The following is an 18,103-nucleotide window of genomic DNA, read 5'->3' as shown; positions in this document are numbered from 1 at the left end:
GTAATTTGCTAATTGGAGACAAAAATGACGTTGCTTCCTGCAAGGGCTCGTCCAATAATGTCCAGTCTCGTCTCCTTATAATTAGCTTCTTTTTTGTTTTTATTAGACAACAATCAATTAAAATAAATTAAATGATTAGTAAAAAACAGAAAACAGTCTTTCTGTCTTCCGTCTATATTATAAAAGTCCTGTATCACAATTATTTTGAATAATGTATCTTTAAATGCAAAATATATGAATTCTATCGAGAAATTTTCCAACAATACGGAGATTTCTTGTACTAGAAAAGCAAATAATAATCATATTAATAATAATAATGCTAATAATAATAGCAGCATACTTATTTAGCAATGCTCTTATTTAAAGGGTAAACAAGATAAGATTTAAAAGTGCAAAGAGAAAAACACATTTGCTTTCTCCTAAAAAGATATTGCAGCATTAGCAGGGCTGAAGAGCAACAAATATGTTGGAATAAGTCTCATTCTGTTTACATTATTAAGCTGAAAAACATCTGGAACCAGGATTTAGATAATACAGATGTTGTCTGAAGGCATCATAAAAACGCTACATGGCAGATTTTAGCCTGTTGTAGGATCTACAGGCTTACAGTCGTATTTAAAGCATCTCCACTGACCTGCAGAATGATACAAAGATAAAACTAAAACAAACAAACATAAAACGCCTCAATATCATACATTCATTTTTCTTATATTCATATTACCCTGGCTTTGCTTTCTCTTAATGACCGACAGATAGTGAAATATTCACTCTCTTCTGGCTATGAAAAACAGAACATCCATAACAGTGACTTCTGCGAAAAGGTGACGGAAAAAAATGTAGATCAATCCAGTTTTTGCTTTGATGGACCTCCTTCGTGAGCGACCCCCAGCTGCAGTAGTGAAAAGCTGCTCCCGTGTCACCGGGAATTGGTGCACTTGTGCTCCAGGCCAACCATGAACCACTCCAGCTTGGCTGAGATCAGCAGGTTGTAACTCATCAGGACTGTTCTCAGACTCTGAGTGCTTCGAGGAACACAAGACAGCGATGGAGTCACCACTGCCCCCTGGTGGTTGAAATAGGAAACACAGCAATGATGTGTAGTTTTTAAAATGGAAATGGGGAAGAGCATGAAGTCTGTGAAAATGTTCGTAGTCACCTGGAAATGAGATTGTTGTTGAACTGGGCTATTATTGACAGTAAGTGGTTTAATGACTGTCATTAATGAGCCTCGGCGTGTTTTAATACCACATTCTATTACCTAATATTATAGTTAAAAAGATCTTTTATTTCCTATTTGATGACTATTTTTGTATTGTAGTAGCACAGCTGATTTTTTTTTTTCCTGCTGTTTAATTAAACTTTAGTTAGTTAGTTAGTCATTATCTGGAGCATCCATCTTTTTTATGGATGATTATAATTGTAAAATGGACCAAAAGTGTTTACCACTCGCTTTATAGAAAAGCACAAACTGACTCTAAACAGCATAAAAATGAAGATTAGATTAGATTAGCATCCAGATAATGGTCTTGGAGGCAGAGCTGTAAATTAAAAAATAACACCCAACTAAGACTGTCCACTAAAAGGTAAAGACGGGCTCACAAATACGATGATAAAATGGGAGATTTGTACAGGATCAAAGGAATCTTTAATAAGGAAGGCTATCAGTCCTATCGGTCCTCTGGATGCTGCATAGTTGGAGCCAGGTTGCTCCTATGACAGGACCGAGCACTAGATCCAAACTATTTAAAGAAGAAGCAGGTAGCAAGTATCCTGATTGAGCAGGCAGCACACTTGTGAGAAGCACTTTATGAGGCTTGAACACGCTGAAAATTTAAAATACTAGCAGTGCTACTCCTCAGCCTGCTAGCACTTATGATATAGATTTGAAAAATCGCAGATGATTTTCAGGAAAGTTGAACGACTGACTTTGACCTTGAGGTCAATGTCACTGGGATTCAGACTACTTGGAGATTTCTAGCAGATACGCCAATCTCAAAATCCTACGTCGCCTCATTCATGAGTTATCGCATTCACAACCTTGGGTTACCACACTGCCAGCCTAGCAGGGTGACGACAATACACTGTCAGCCTTTTACATCTAACAAGAAGACTGTCAAAGGTTTGACATGCTTTGTCGTTTCTTTGACATAAACAAAGCAAAATATTATTATTATTTCAACTAAAAATAATTATTTCTATATTTGTTAGTGCTGTAGTAAATTTTTTATTCACTTTACACCTGATTGGATGATTAAAAATATGAGATTCATGTCAAATATAATTTCTTTTTGGGTGAACAGCAAACCTGTGCTCACGCACATTGAGCTTAAGTTTGTGGTCTTGCCCTTCTGACTTCTGAGAACAACTTTCTCACTAACAAAGTATGCGCTGTTATCTTCTTCATGTCCTGAGGAAGGAAAGCTCGGGTCACACAGCATAACATCATCGCTTCCAGTGCACGGAGATTCCAGAAAGACTCACAGACTTACGAGAAACCAGGATATTTCCACGCCAGAGGAAGCTGATAATGCCTCTGTATCACATGCACACCAGTGGTAGAGAACCCCGTTACATGTGTTCCCTCACGATGTGCGAACTTGTATCAACACAACACGTGTCGTAATGTGTCTGATGTGCTTGAGTGACAGAGACACTCAGTCAGCTTTTGGATTTGCAGGTGAGAAGACATGCAGACTTTAGTTTGACAGTGAAAGCTTCTAAGGAGCTGAAATTCTACGTTACCTAAAGAAAATATCTGAATCCAAGACATTCAGAAATTTTGTGGCCAAATTTACAGCTAGTCTACCATTTGCACTTACACTGAACGGCAAATCGGTGCTTACTGGGAGTGCTTATGAGCTTGTTTGCATGCAACTTGTCACTGTGAGTGCGTCTTACGCTCAGCTGAAGGCGAGTGAGGATGAGCAGGTAGTTGTTGATGTTGTTCTCCAGTCTCTGCAGCAGCAAAGCGCCACATCCTGCCGGTCTGAGGCTCCTTTCAGACTTCACACCCTCGACAAGAAGCCTTAAAGATGCAACTATCTCTCCTCTCTTCTCCCGCTCCTGCAGTTACATGCACATTCAGAAAAGGGAGGAGAGGTAATAAAATGTTTGGCAGCACTTCATAATAAAGCCCATGACTTATGGTGCAATTTTCGATCATTTTACGTGTAATTTTTCTTGATTTAGGGAGTAATTTTCAGTACCTAAAAATACTTAGAACAAAAAGGTTTTAAAGGAAAGAATAAACGAATTATACTTTAAGTATTTTGCTTAATGTGAACCTTTTGTGTATATCAGCATCCTAATGTTTCCCAAATTACCCAAAGTTGACGATGAACCCTAAATGTCTATTAGTAATGTAAGAAGGGGAGGTTAAGATATTACATAATGCAGCCCACAGCCTTAATGAGGAAGCAGTGTTTGTCTTTTCCTCTAAAATAGCCCAAAGGTATCTTTCTCCATATTATATTGACAGTGTAATCTGGGCCTGCTTTATAATAACCCAAAATGTGTTCACTGCTAAATGCTCACAGTGCAATTTGTTCCTTAATTAGTTTAAATCCTCCAATTTGATACCAAGTTGTTCTGTTGTGCCTATTGTGCTGAACATTACACCCTAAATTCAGACAAAACACACTGTGAATACTGGGAAATTACACCATAAGCTGTGGGCTGTTGTACAAAGTGCTACCAAATGTTTTACTCAAATCTGCTGCGGTGGAGGATGGATTCATATGTGTGCCAGCATTACCGATTTGTGTTCCCAAGATGCTGCGTGAAGCTCAGTGCAGGGTAGCTGAACCTGTGTGGAGAGGGTTGCCGAGCCATTACAATTACTCTGCAACGGAGGAGACACGGGAGAGACAAGTGACAGAGACAAGACAGACAGGTGGACAGGCTGACTACAGGTAACAACAGACAACAGGCGGATTAGATACAGCATCCAGATGGAGGTTGTGAAACAACCCATTTCTTTAAAATAAATTGATCTTGAAGCCAGAGAGGAAGGCAGTGACATTCTTACCAGTGCACTGGACATCTTGGGCACAATATTCAAAGCCTTTCTGGCTGCTCTACTGCACACAAACTCTGTGGACTTGGTCTCACTGTCCCACACTTCAGAGGCTATCATACAGAGCAGCAGAAGTCCTGGATAAGGTCAGAAATACATGCTGAAAGTGAGCCGTCCCAATAAAGTTTGTAATAAAAGACTCATAAGTCAACCTTTTGTACTCACTGCTTAAAGCCATGCCCTGCTTGGCTTCTCCGTATGAGTCCACATTTGTTCCATTAAGAGATGTGCCCAGAAATTGAAAATGTGGAAAATGCCCAGAGTCTGCTGTGGTGTCCTGTTTGTCTTCTCACCACTTGATTTCCCACCTTCTCATTCAGTAGTGGGAAGTGCGAGTGTTATCTAGCCTGAGAGCAGGATGTGCTCCAACTTCTCTGCTGCGCAGCACAACAGAATGTTATAAACTGAAAGTGGCATTTTATTGATATCAGCGAGACTATTTTGCTTCTGAGTTGGCTGTCGTAGTACTCGGGGAACAGCATCGTTGCTGGAAAACAGGTTAATGATCTATTATTGTGAAAGAATCCATTGACACAGCTGTCCTGAAAGATATTTACTTTTCGTCCAGGTTAGCGCTGGCCAATAGAAGTCACAGCCAGGGTACATAAACGTCCCCAAACTGTCCTAGGGAGCTAAAGGCGCCAGCAGGTGGGTGTGTGTAAGCACCGTGGGTGTATAACCTGTGTGTGATGACATAATGCATGCGTGACTTAATGTGTTTAGAGAATTTGAGGCGCCCTAAACTCCCAGCAGATTGCAAATGTTTCATTTTTTTTTTTAAACAAAAGCTTATAGAAAGACACCGCTTGTAACTTCTAAACAGGCTTGCGGTCTTTGCAGGCAGGACAAGGTGACATCACTGGCAACGTGATTACCCACTCGAGGATCGCTTAATAGCTTGTAAACATGACAGAGAAGGAGAAGTGAACAGTCTGCACCCGGATGCATGCAATCACCCACCGGGTTGCGCTACCTTTAGGGTCGCAGCTGGAGGACGAAGCGGTGAGGCTCCAGTTCAGCTGCCATGTGAGGGTTAAGGTTAAAAGGAGGCGCATTAGCTGTCAACACACATGGACAGGAGACAACGTGGGGAGTGCACCATTCATCCTCATTTTCAGTCACACGCGCTCATCCTCCTACCACCTCAGTCTGGACATTGACTGAGCCCCGCTGTCTTCACCTTCCTGCACCCGAGCTATGTTTGCGTGTCATGATTAAGACGCACGACGCTTAATATGGGACCTTAAAGTGTTTGCGCGCGCGTGTGGTGGTGGTGGTGCCACATGCGAGCAGAGAGGGAGAGAGAGAAAGAGAGAGAGAGAGAGAGGGATGCAGAGCATGACCGAGCATCAACACTCAGTCTATGTTCTGTTTCCCCCCTCCAAGCTTCCCTCTGTTTCTGCAGTCGATCCCGGCCGCTGTTAATTAAGACGAATGCGCGACGCCGATCCGCATATGATGAGCGGAGCGCCTGGATTTCTGCACACGAGGAGAAAACTGCGGTCTGTAACATTGACGGTACCCGCATTGCATCACGGACACGACACCCGGTACCCCGCTGTCTCCCTCCCACCTCAGCAGGCGCAGATGAGGAGGCTGTAGCATCTTATCATAGAGTTTCTTTGACTTGTGCAGCCGCGCTCTCAGGCGGCCGGCTGCTGTTGCTCATGGTCTCCAGATTCAGCCAACAGCTGGCTGCTCCTCTGTGCGCCGTTCTGGAGGCGCAAAGCCGGTAATTACGCGCGGTGCTGACAACTTTGGCGCGGCGCTGTGTGGAATGCGCACCAGCAACAGGCCATTCTCTGGGATCTACTGAGATTTCCCTTCCTGGGAGTAAAGTGCGATTTTCGGGAGTCATCTGCAATCAGATCGCCTCATCGACTGAGTGAGCGCTACAACCTGTAGCTGTGCGCCACTTTATTTCTGTCAAAATCCTGCTAAGGCGCAATGGAAGGACAGAGCTGACGGTTTTGAATACGTAGCCCGGAGAGCAGGGGAAAAAAAGGGAGAGAGGAAGACAGCAGCCCAGGGAAAAAAACGGAAGGCAAAACCGGAATAAGGGGCCCTTTCCGGCCTTTTTTTAAAGTATCAAATGTCACAAAATGTTCCAAAGTTTGCTCATTCCAGGGTCAAGGGCAAATTCTAACTGAAGGTCTAACTGGGCTTTGGTGTATTTGCTGGTGTTCAGGTTTCGTTTTGTCTTTATTTCTTCTCAGTTTTCTTATTCTCTATCAGCTGTATCAGCCAACAGGAATGAAAGACAACTGAGAAACTTGGCACACAAAACTGAAGGGGCACAGGTGGTTGCACATCTTCATGTTGCAGAGGAATGACTCAAGGTGCTTGTGGCAGTGTGGCTGTATCACACATCTATGCCAAATGTTCCATAACAAAGCAACTTTCCCAGTGATCCGTATGTATACACCATCTAAACATTCACTTAATTCTAATGACAGGCCTTTTATATAATACGGAAGAGCGTCTTACCTCATGTAGACACCGAGGATCAGTGGGTAAGAAACACATCAATCTGTCTGTGGGTTTTTTTTCCTCCTGTATGCTGGTGCCACACTGGCCTCCGTGCACAGGTGATAGATTTCTAAAAACTCCTGTAGAAATGGAGAGATGTGGGTCAGTGTGCTGGTGCTTGGGGCTGCAGAGCACCCAGTTTCTCTGCTGTCAGGACCACAATACACACAATACCTCTGCCCGTTTATGAATGCCAGGTCCTTGATATAATGATGCCAGTGACACATATTGCTCTCAAGGTTATAATGCAAGGCCGAGTTGGAAGCCCACGGTGCATATGAACACGAAGAGCATGAACAATTGTTTTTTGTGAACGTGTGTGTTTCTGTGCGTGTGTTTTTAGGTAAAATGCCACAGTGGTCTCTGAGGGCCTGGTTCATTTTGGTGCCTGTGGCCCAGCACTTTGAACCGGTTGCCTTGCCAATAGCCAATAAGCTGCAGCCTTTTGCAGGACTGTCAGCCAGTCAAACTAGTCCCCACAGGAAGTTGTGATGTTTTTTATTCAGGATGACCTGAGACTGGTTCAATTTTTTAATGTGAGAGCCACAATTTCAAGAATTTATTAGCAACCCGCCATTTGGTGGTAAAACTTTCTAACAATGCAAGTAGCAGTTTAGAAAAGACTCTTTGGTTTGGCTTAAAAAAAGTTTGAAACGTCCTGAAACCAAACAGAAAAAAATATTGGCAGACATGAAGGTTTGTTTTTTTTTGGTTTTTTTTTTGAAGCAGTGAATCCCTGGAACAGTGGTTATCGTTTAGGTGTGAGGCCCACTTGGCAGCACATCTGTCAGGGCAGTAGATTTCACTGCCAGTATGTAGCACCTCTGAAAAGCCTTCCAGTGAAAGCCCAGAGAGATGACTGCTTGCAGTATAATTACACTGCACATGTGGGAAAAGGAAATGATCTGAATGTGTAGCAAGTCTTCTCGTGTGAGCGTTTGGAGGTGGATACTAGCTCTCTTGAGACACACACATGCACAGATGGGTGACAAATTATAGGAAAGACATGAACACTTGTGCGGGGTTTTCTGTCTCAAATAGGCTTTTGTGTGTGACCGTTGATTAATCTGCACAGAGGAATGGCAATGAACCTGTGTTACTTTACCTAACAGAAATCTGTGCATTTTTCTGTATTTTATAATTGAAGAAATTAAACACTACTTAAAATATAGTCAGTACAGTCCTAGTAGTTAACTTTTTTTCCCCAAGTCCACTTCTGCCTTTAGAGGAAAAGGTCACTCCAAAGCATGTTAAAACATCACATCAAGAAACATTTCTATCCTTGTAGGAATGCTCTCTTACTGAATGACAATGCCCATATTCATTAGTATGAGAATGGCATGAATCATGAGCTGTGGCCTTTGGATCAGTGTGTTTGGTAGGACAATGACCCATCCCTCCAACTGAGCTCCAGAGATTTGAAACTGTTCTGGCAGCACGCGGTGGCCCGACACCTTACTAAGCCACTTTGTCTTCTTTTTTGTTTTATTGTTTCTTTTTATTTCCACCCATCTGTTTAGACACACCACAGTTTTATGACTCATAAGAGGAGTGGTTACAAATACTTAAAGGGGATCTGCTGTAGTGTTCATTAGCACAGAGCAGAACTATAAAATACTTCTTGTGGAAATGTTTGGCAGCAAGTTTTCATGCAAAATGCACTTGCAGGCAATGCATATTCTCCCTCAATCCATCCATTTGTCTGTTTTCTTAACCACTTGCCTGATTCAGGGTCGCAGCGGCACCGGAGCCTATTCAGGCTGTTATTAGACCAGAGGTGTGATACACCCTGCTCGGGTCTACTAGTCTGCTGCCTAAATCTATTGGCGTAGAATAAAGTGTGTTAGAGAGGGGAGTATGAGAAGTGAACTGCAAAGTTATGATTGTAATTTATTCTATATTCTATAATTTGGTGTTTTAAAGTTGGTGCTGACAGCACTATTCAGCACATTTATCCCAAAAATTGGTTCTTTGAGTTTAAATCTTTCAATTTCACATCATTATTCATGCCATTAGATCACATCCGCTTCAGTTTTGAACCAGTGTCCATGTGCTTGTGTGTGCTTTTACTTCTTTTTTTATTTGTTTCTTTACTTTTGGATTGGATTTCTTTTTGAATGAAAAGGCTTTGCAGAGAGAAATGCATTTTAGTTTCCAGCACAATATGAGGCATTTCCAGCTCGCACATTTTCCACATAAAAAATCTCTTATATTTTCCTCATTTCATCCTGAGAGTGTGCTGCCTTCGTGCTTCAAAGAGTCAGAGAGTTACTGTCATTTTAGCTCAGATTGCATCAACACGAGAATGTTTAAAAATTTAAGGCCACACGATACAGATTTCTCATGTGAAACTCAGCGTAATTGTTATGGGAGGCGCTAAACGGGCTGAGAAAACAGTTGCATCTTGTCTGTGGCTCCCAGAGGAGATTTCTAAAGTCAGTGAAAACAACTTTGATCATGTCATCAGGGTTATGTTCGGTTTTAGCACAAAAGAGTGCAACACCAACGTAGTTACCCCGCAAATGATGGAGGGCTCAATTACACACACTAATGAGTTGCTTTATGGGAATTCACTTTGACCTTGCTTCAGTTTTGCCCACTTCACTTTTCATGTTTGAGAGATATTATCACACATGCTGACTTATCTTTTTAAAATATCTATGAAGGATTTAATGCAGTCAGATGCTGTGACATAGACCGACAAACAAGATCCTCTGCAGGCTTTGCCAAAAAGTGATTGCTGGTATTTAAACTGATGTAAATGACTTGCTGACCTGTAATCTCTCAAACATATCTCTCTTGAATGATTTCAAGCCATTTTGAGACACAAGGTAGAAGCTGCAGTCAGTAATTTTTATATAGCCTTGAAAACGTCTCATTAAGATAAAAAAAATCTGCTTTTAAAGAGACAGCCGGCCAAAATACAGGATAAAAAAACATGAGTGAGAGAAATAGGTATTTGATCCCCAAGCAAAACATGATTTAGCACTAGATGGAGAAACCCTTGTTAGTGAGTACAGCTATAAGATGTTTCTTGTAGTTGCTCATCAGGTTTGCGCACATCTCAGGAGGGATTTTAGCCCACTTCTCTTTACAGAAGCTTTCAAAGTCTTTTAGGTTTCTTGGCTGGTCTGGAGACTTGCTAGGCCACTCCATGACCTTAATGCGCTTCTTCTTAACGTACTCCTTTGTTTCCTCAGTGGTATGTTTTGGGTCACTGTCGTGCTGGAAGGCCCATCTATGACCTGTCGTCAGTGTTGTGACTGAGGGAAGCAGGCTCTCGACCAAAGGTTTATGGTACATCGGTGCTAATTTTGACAACAAAATTTGATTAAGTTCAATCTTTTACTTTTAGTCCAGGTAGTTAGCCCCCCCCCACCCCCAATTCTGCTTTTCAGGCACAGATAAAATGTGCGCACCTAACCTGGAGATTACCTCTGACCAGATCACTTTCACACTCATCCCGCTTTTGTACACTACTTAATTAGTTCTGATTGGATTTCATCTCTCCAGAAAAGTTTCATCTTGTTTTTATTCATTGTCACAAATGTCAGTACATTTCCATCCCAGTTTTTGTGCTGGTGCATTCGTTTTTATTTAGTTATCGTCTTGTTTTTATCAGAAGAAAAGGTCATTGATAAAAACTGATCAAAATTATTGGTCAGTAAAATGAACACTGTTGTACATGGCTCTGTCCTTTGTCCCCTCAATGTAACAAAGTCGCTCTGTAACCTTAGAAGACAAACAGCCATACAGCAGAATGTTTCCACCTCTGTGCTTGATGTGGGGATGCTGCTCTTTGGTCATACACAACACGGAGGATCGAGCAGATGCCAAACAGCTTGATTGTGTTTTCATCTGACTTTCTCCTAAACCTTCTCTGGATCATTTATATGTTTCTTCCATTTCCAAATAATCACACCAACAGCTGTCACCTTCTCACCAACCTTCCAATCTGCTGGAGCCAGAATTCCTGCTGGGTTGGGCATCACTTATTTGACTCAAATGTGTATAACACCTTCAAAAATTCGATTGGTTACAGCCTATTAACCCCAAAATATAAAAAAATATACAAGGACATTAAACGTTTTAAAAAACAAAACAAAAAACAACTACAATAAAAAAACAACAGAACACCAAAAATGACTTTTTTGTCACAACACCTCGTCCTGACAGCCCTGCTGGGATATTGTAAGGACTTCTTTCTGACACTCATTGAGCCATAAAGCTAAGCCCACTACATTACTCATCACACTTGATCAATCCAGTGATGACTCAAATCAGGAGCAAAGGAGAGCTGGGTCGTCCATGATGTTTGTCCGAAACAATCTCGGCAGAGCCGCAGGCTACCCGACGCCCTCGCACTAAAGCACGAAAAAATAAAGCAGAATAAAATGCGAACATCCTCAAGTCCAGTAAGTCCAAAGAGAGACAGACAGCAGCAGCAGCACAGTGAGAGTGGAGGAGGGAGGCGGTGTATGCAGTCCAGCCTCACCAGCGCTGCTGTGACGCTACAGCCGGCCGTGGCTCTCAATCCGGTGCACCCACCTCGCTTTGCACCATGCAGGAGGTCTTACGATAAAGAAACCTGTTACTCTCTGCACACGAGATGGCAAGCGGCAGCACAGAGTCTTCCTCCTCCTCCTCCTCCTCCACAGACTGATTAGCGGGCGACTCCTGAGAGTCTCGGATTTCTTTTTTGTGGGGGTCTTTAATGAGGATATTGCCGCAATGGTGAAGGACAAGGCCGAAAACAGGACGCTTCAGTACCAGCAAACTTTGGTGAGTTTCACAGATCTCGGTTTGAGTCGTGTGGAGGGCTTTCATGGATGCTTGTTTGACTGGAGGACGGGCGCAGCTGGTGCCTGTTCAGCCGTGTCCTGGACGAGAATAGCAGGAGAGTGTGCAGCTCCTGTGTCCAACATTTCTATACAAAACCAAATAAGATATCTATTTTTTTTCCTTTTAAAATATCAAGAAAGGGTTTCGGAGTGCTCTCCCTCCTGTGATATGTAGCGTCACTCGCTGCTCTCCAGTCATTCACCTTGATCCACAGGTGTTGCATCACTCTCAGCCTCTGCCCGCACCCACCCTCCTAATTAATCCCAATCAATTCCGATGTCACCAAACCACGTAAGATTAATTGGTTCGGCTTGCAGAATCTCATGTTTGCCTATCTATATTAACCTCATATGTGTCCTAATTGCTTATTATTTAGATGTTAATAACCTTGAAATGCACATCAGAGCCTGCTGGGTGCTTTTGTATTCCAATCATGTCCTGTATTTTCTTATCTTCTCCATTTCTCCTGCACATCTTGGTGTCCCCAGTAATGCCCCCACCCTCCCCTCTTTTATCTTCCTCTCAGCCCTCCTGTCTGTGAGAGTGGCCCCTTGCACATATGAACTAAAAGTGGAGTGTTTCTGAATATTAATTTCCTCGTGCACTAGTTTTCCTCACTTATGTCATTTCACTTGGCTGACAGTGATACCCTGGAGCACTTGAAACAGTGATATTCAGATAAAGGGAACGAGAGAGACAGACAGATTGGCGGGGAGTCAGTCAGGCAAAGCAGTGGATTAAAGTGTCACCCTTCACTGATTTGTGAGCCTTGGTGTGCAGTTGTCTTTTAGCTTCTGGTGACATGTTTTTTGTCTCGCTTGGATTTGCACATGTGGACTTGAGATCTGTTGGTCAGTCTGTGTTCGTGCAGCGGCATAGGTGTTAAGTGGTACAGAGGTGTTTTTGCTGTTCTTGTTTGTGTGGGGGATCGATGCCGTGCCGTGTGCCTTAGATCAATAGTAATGTAAAATGGCAGTCGGTGTCTCTGAGGATTGGAACGTGCCATCTATCCCCAGAACCTCCTCTGGCCATAGGACTGCGATCAATGGCTTTATCATTCACTCCCCGTACAGCAGTCCATTACCCCAAAAATAGATATGCGTGTTTCTCCACATGCTTGCCATGGTGCAGTGTGTCTCGTAATGCTTCCTATAGGTACAAAGTGGCAGCGCTATTCATCACATACTTTCGTGCAGGTGAAACATCTGTGCTTCTCCCGGGGAAAACTGAGAGATGGATACAAATAAAAAAATCTGATAAGTAAAGGCTCGCAGTGTTTCTTCAAAGTGTGGCTGCAGTCTAAAATTGGATTCTAATGTTGACAAAAGGATCTTTTGTGTTTTATTGTTTGCCATCAGCAAGATTCAGAGGATTTTCAGTAATGCTTGGATTTTGGCAGCAGAGGAACACGGGTGCTGTAGCAGGACTGAGCAGATGACACGGAGCAGATAGAGCGATATGGAGATCTGTTTGATAACTTCTGCCGGATGAGGAAGCGCAGAAACACCATCCCTTCATTTACACGTATTGTAGTCCAAAAAAAGGCTTCCCCCTCCTGTATTTACACTATACTGGCAAAAATCTTTTAATACACCGAGCAGCAGTTTTTACAAGACAATGAGACAAAAAAAAACCCTTTAATTTATTACTGCTGTTGGAGCTGGAGCTTTTACAGCCTCTCAGCGCTGCTGTGACAATCCATTAAGAAAAGCTGTGCTGGGTATTACAAACTTGTCATATAAATGGTACTAACAACTGAATAATTGATACAATTACATTGCAGATGGCCATGTTTGCATTTCTTATTAGAGCCACCCCTAAAGTAAACTGACTTCTGAGATGTAAATAATACCCACTGATATATTGTGCACCGATGCTGCACAAAACCCTAGCTCTTGGAAATTGCTTTGGAAGGAATTCACAGTATTCACCGATGTCTCTGAGCTTATTATCCAAAGAGAAGAGCAAAAACTGAGAAAAAGAAGTTATTAATAACCATTGAGACTTTCACAAGAAGGAAGCATGAATGAATTTGATCATTTTAGGCAGTAGCGGTTGTTTTCTGCAGGAGAAATCTGCGTGTGACAGTTTGAAAGCAAACAACAATTTGGTGCATGGGTCACTGGCTTCTACAACTGTCAGGTGCAGTGGCATGCTGGGACGGCGTGCGGCGGCTTTCTGCCTCCCCGCTGTCTCGTGGGACGGAGGAACGGAGCAGGTAAAGTGAAGAAGAGGCAGGTCAGAGACTGAAAAGAAAAGAGACAGACGGTGTTGTGGTGACTTGGTTGTCGAGGTGTTGCCGCTTCCATCTGAAGCTTTTTCAAAGGCCTTTCTCAGAGGTGTGGGAGGTCTGAATGTGTCATTGGGTTTGCGTGTGTTTTCTCTTTTCAGAAGCGTGGGCAAGTTTGCTCTATAGGTCCTGCATGTGCAGTTAGTTTGTGATTATACGTGAGTGTGTGTTTGTGTGGGAGGGTATGCACTGCACCTACGCATATGTCTGCCTACGTACATAGTCTTAAACGAGTGCGTGGTGAAGTCGTTGTCAGAGCAGATGTCAGCAACAGCCCGTTCGTGTCCTTCCCGCAGCAGGAGGCTTTTACATTCCACTGCTGCAAGGATCAAAGTCCTCATCCAGTTGAGAAGGAGAAGCCAGCCGCGCTCCACCGCCACTATCACCACCAACACCACCACCAGAGCACTGCAGCGCCGCAGAAATATACAGCACCTACTGTACACATGTTGAAATGTATGTGTATGTAAATGTATGTAAAAATGTATGGAAGTCTACACAAGGTGTTTTTTTTTATTTGTGTCTTTTAGCGATCCAATTCTTGCTATTTTAAAATCACTTTCAGCGTGTGTGTGTGTGTGTGTGGACGCTGACTATATAAAGCAACATTACTGCATTTTTATGTAAAGAGAGCACACAGTGGCACACCAGGAAAGAAATCCATTTGATATTTTCCCAGCGAGACCGAATTTTAGCATGTGGATTTCAAATTCTTGTATAGATTATGGAGATTTTCTCAAAAATGTTCCTTTATTTAATACAAAAACCCAACTTACGTGCATCTTTTTCATACATGCATCCATACAAATACAGTGCTAACACACTATTTTCATAGCCTGTTAGTATGCACAGATTGCCTCTAGATCAGCAGCGAGCAGGCGCTCTGTCTACAGAAAACTGGACTCACCAGTGCGAGTCTATTGCCTCTCTTCTTTCTTTTGTATTGTTTGGTGCAAAGTGTCACAGACCAGTTGGGTTGGTAAATATGAACATGCTGCTTGCAGTTTACTTGTGTCACTCTGAAGGATTTCTGCCTTTTGGAATTAACAAAAGTGTTGCCATTTCTCTCAGTGCCATTTGGTGCAGCTAGCTTCAAAAGTTGCCTTTGTGCTCTATGATGAGATCTCTTCAGGATTCAAACACTGTGTACATTTATATTCATATATTTTCAGCCTCTTTCTCTGTTGTTGTTGTACACACACACACACACCACACACACACACACCACACACACACACACACACACACACACACACACACACGTAAAAGCGCTGTCTCTTCAGGGGGGTTTAGTTGCTCTTAGTCAGCATTCTGTTCGTTCTCCTGCACAGACGCTGGCTCGAGTCCATTTCAGGTCCTGTCACTTCCAAATAGTGCTGTTACCTGCACACAATTGAACAGGCCACTGCAGAGACTGTAGACAGAAGAAAATCTCATTTTAGGTGCTTCTTAAAATAGCCCGTGCTCATTGTACTGTGTTCATGAGCTAAATGGTATCCATTAAAAGAAATGCATAGTAGCCATTAAAAATGTTTAAATGGTTACATGCTCTGTGGAACAACTTCAAAGTGGATGCAGGGGACAGTGACTTAAAACTCAAATAGTGAAATGTTGACAAACCAAAATTCATGATTAGCAACGTGTAAAACAAAGCGGTGGACGAGTAAATGTGCTCAGTAACTAAAAATGCAGTAAAGGTCAATGTCAGAGGCAATATACATTTATCCTATGATAATAACGGCATAGTTGGTTGATGTGGCAATAACTAATTTAACTAATTTATACTGTATACTGTTGAGCAATACTGAAAGCACAATATCAGGCTAAATGTGTAACTGTGCTGACGGGTGGGTGATTAGGGTGTACGGCAGGTCCTCAGCTCTGATTCCAGGCCACCTGGATATTTTTTGTCTTAACGTCATCCCACTGCTCTCTTTCCTTACACTTCCTGATTTTCTCCCTACTGCAACTCCCCATGTCACTGGTAATATATTCCTTTTCCTTTCGGCTTAGGAGAGATTGCCGCCTGTGTGGAACGTACAGGAGGCGGCACACATGACAAACACTTGCTTGCTGTGAAATCACTGAGCTGTTACTGCTCTGTTCTTATATTAGTGCCGTCAAATGTCATACAGATTTTATAGTAGAGAGCTGGCAGGTTAAAAAAACCCTTTGTGACAGATCTTAGCCGGGTACGATCTATGGATGTAGTAATAGCTTCAAGCAATATTTTCATGACTAAATATGAATTATCTCCATGATTTCTAATATTCAAATCAAAAACCTGCTTTTTCATCCCCTGAAAGTTCAAAACCCAAAGATATTTAGACTCATATAACACAAAGGAAATCAGCATTTTCTGACATTTAGGCATCTGTTGATAGACTAATCAGTCGAGTCACTGCAGGGTTGAACTTCAATCAAATCTAAAAGAGCAAAATGAATAAAGTTCAAATAAATAACAACATCAAGGCTTGGCTGAAGAGGTACCGAAGTTTGCAGGATTGACAGTTCAATATGAGAGAGGCCCGAGGGAACCAGATGATTCCAATTGGATGGATCGTGTACGTGTGTGCATGCGTGTGTGTGCATTGCGTGTGTGTGTGTGTGTGTGTGTGTGTGTGTGTGTGGTGTGTGTGGTGTGGCGCGTACACCATGAACAGATGAACGAGAGGCATTGGGGAAAATAATATATGAAACACAGTGCAGTATTGAATTTTTGCAGACACCTGACTGCTAACCACATGATGCTGACTTGTCCGTCGTTTTGGAAATGTTACATTCACGGTGACAATGTAAGGTCAAGTGAATAAGGCCTCAGTCACACAGGCCAGTAACCCCCTGGCAACAATATTACGGTTTGCCTGAAGATATCGTACAACTGGTCGTGAGGGAAATTGTGTTTTGTGACTGGTTGCAACTGGTTTGATCAGTACAAGATTGACACGTATCACCTGTAGTTTGCATGGAGCATGTTGTTTTGGTCTCCAGTTATTCTACAAGAGCAGAGCCATCAAGAAAGTTTCATTCATATTAAATGGCTCTGTCCTAGCGGTAGTGAAAATGCGAAACATGTGACTCCAAACGGAAATGGTAACCATTTGAAACATGCTTGTTGCAGCAGTAAAGCACAGCTTTTATTTTGAAGGGGAACATACTCCGTTTCGCGTTTCCGCTCAGCTAGTAGTTTGCAAAGTCCTCCGTACAAACTACAGGTGACTGCAGCAATCTGTTGGCTGCTGAGGAGGTTTTAGGTGCAGCACCCGCTTTGGCACCAATTTCACCTGGTGACAGTATTTCACCTCCAATAATCACTCACCAGGGAATCCATATTTGTCCTTAGCGACCTGAGGTTGTATCACGTTCAACTCTTAAGCAACGTGTGCATGACGTCAACTACGTATACAGAAGCTTTTAAGTATAAAACACCATTAACGACAAAAAGAATGTACACACATTGTTGATTAAAAGTATCTTTTAACAGTTTGAATTGCACAAATCAAATTTAAATGCTTAACATTTAGTTGCATATGCAAAAAACAAAAACACCTCTCTTAAATAAGTATGTTGATATTTGAGTCTTTCTCAGTCCTTCGGCTGTCTCCCATCCCGTATTCTGCTTTCCCACCGGTGTGACTGAAGTGTATTTTGTAATTTTTTTCCTCACACGTGTGCACAAGTCTGCTCGACTACAAAAAGGTTTTCTGCTGCGTGGAGCTCTGACTCACGGTTAACTATCCTAAAAGCAGCCTCCGCTACCTGCCTGAATGCAAATGTAGACAGTCGAGTGAGTCGAATGTGTCACTTCCTCCTCTAATTCAATTTTCCTGTCCCTGGAGGCTGCAGGGTCCAGATTAGCTCGAGTGCTTTAGTCCTCTTGTTGTTCTCCTGCTCTCATCAATACACACTCAGCATGCGCTTAAGTAATCACACGGCCTTGACGGTATGTAGGAGTTTAAGGGTCTAAAACATCCGTCATTCACAACAGAAGAGATTAAAATCACGCCATGAATATGTGTTAATAAAAAGCAGCAAGGATGGAAGTTTTTTGATGTTCCAGCCTTCATCATTACAGCGTCAAATATTTGTCCTTGGTGTCGCCTCATGGTGAATAAATTGTCTCGCAGCGCTCCTGATAATTGCTGAATCATATAGGACGTTTTAGTTAATCTGTTGTTCTGGACTCGCACATGGTCGGACTTAGAAAGGCGGGAGAGTGCGGTGTAACAGTAAAGTAGGGGGTCGAGCGGGAGAGTGTGGTGTAACAGTAAAGTAGGGGGTCGAGCGGGAGAGTGCGGTGTAACAGTAAAGTAGGGGGTCGAGCGGGAGAGTGTGGTGTAACAGTAAAGTAGGGGGTCGAGCGGGAG

The 18,103-nt window shown here is 42.6% G+C and overlaps 2 protein-coding genes across 7 annotated transcripts in view; one reads left to right on the top strand and one right to left on the bottom strand.

The window, feature by feature from the left end:
- Positions 1 to 68: 68 nt before the first annotated feature.
- thpo (thrombopoietin) lies at positions 69 to 4,835 on the bottom strand. Of its 2 annotated transcripts, none has more exons than XM_042219132.1 (5): positions 4,241 to 4,829; positions 4,028 to 4,152; positions 3,755 to 3,841; positions 2,899 to 3,063; positions 69 to 1,063 (listed from the first exon to the last, which is right to left on the bottom strand). In XM_042219132.1, exons 1-5 carry the CDS (start codon positions 4,251 to 4,253, stop codon positions 917 to 919), a joined length of 537 nt encoding a protein of 178 aa, XP_042075066.1. In that variant the 5' UTR covers positions 4,254 to 4,829; the 3' UTR covers positions 69 to 916. The 2 variants fall into 2 exon arrangements, with proteins under 2 accessions (XP_042075066.1, XP_042075068.1); XM_042219134.1 differs by having other exon boundaries at positions 139 to 1,063; positions 3,755 to 3,805; positions 4,241 to 4,835.
- Positions 4,802 to 18,103, top strand: part of clcn2a (chloride channel, voltage-sensitive 2a) — a 62,371-nt gene continuing 49,069 nt past the window's right edge. For 3 of the 5 annotated variants that reach the window (XM_005912771.3, XM_005912772.3, XM_005912769.3), the window contains exon 1: positions 10,708 to 11,386. In XM_005912771.3, coding sequence (XP_005912833.1) covers positions 11,336 to 11,386 — 51 coding nt within the window. In that variant the 5' untranslated portion in view covers positions 10,708 to 11,335. Of the gene's footprint in view, positions 6,112 to 10,707; positions 11,387 to 18,103 lie in introns of those variants that run through there. The other 2 variants (XM_042219113.1, XM_005912770.3) reach the window with 2 other exon arrangements.

The sequence above is a fragment of the Haplochromis burtoni genome, unplaced genomic scaffold, assembly GCF_018398535.1.
Source record: "Haplochromis burtoni strain Fernald_Lab_line unplaced genomic scaffold, NCSU_Asbu1 Contig_3, whole genome shotgun sequence".
Taxonomy (NCBI): domain Eukaryota; kingdom Metazoa; phylum Chordata; class Actinopteri; order Cichliformes; family Cichlidae; genus Haplochromis; species Haplochromis burtoni.
Note: the sequence above shows the minus strand (reverse complement) of the source record. Positions and strands in the feature narration are given on the sequence as shown.

Coding starts and splice junctions, on each gene's coding strand:
- thpo (XM_042219132.1), bottom strand. Junction 3,842..4,027: donor CCAAGATGTCCAGTGCACTG/GTAAGAATGTCA, acceptor CCTCCGTTGCAG/AGTAATTGTAATGGCTCGGC. Junction 3,064..3,754: donor CATCTTGGGAACACAAATCG/GTAATGCTGGCA, acceptor ATGTAACTGCAG/GAGCGGGAGAAGAGAGGAGA.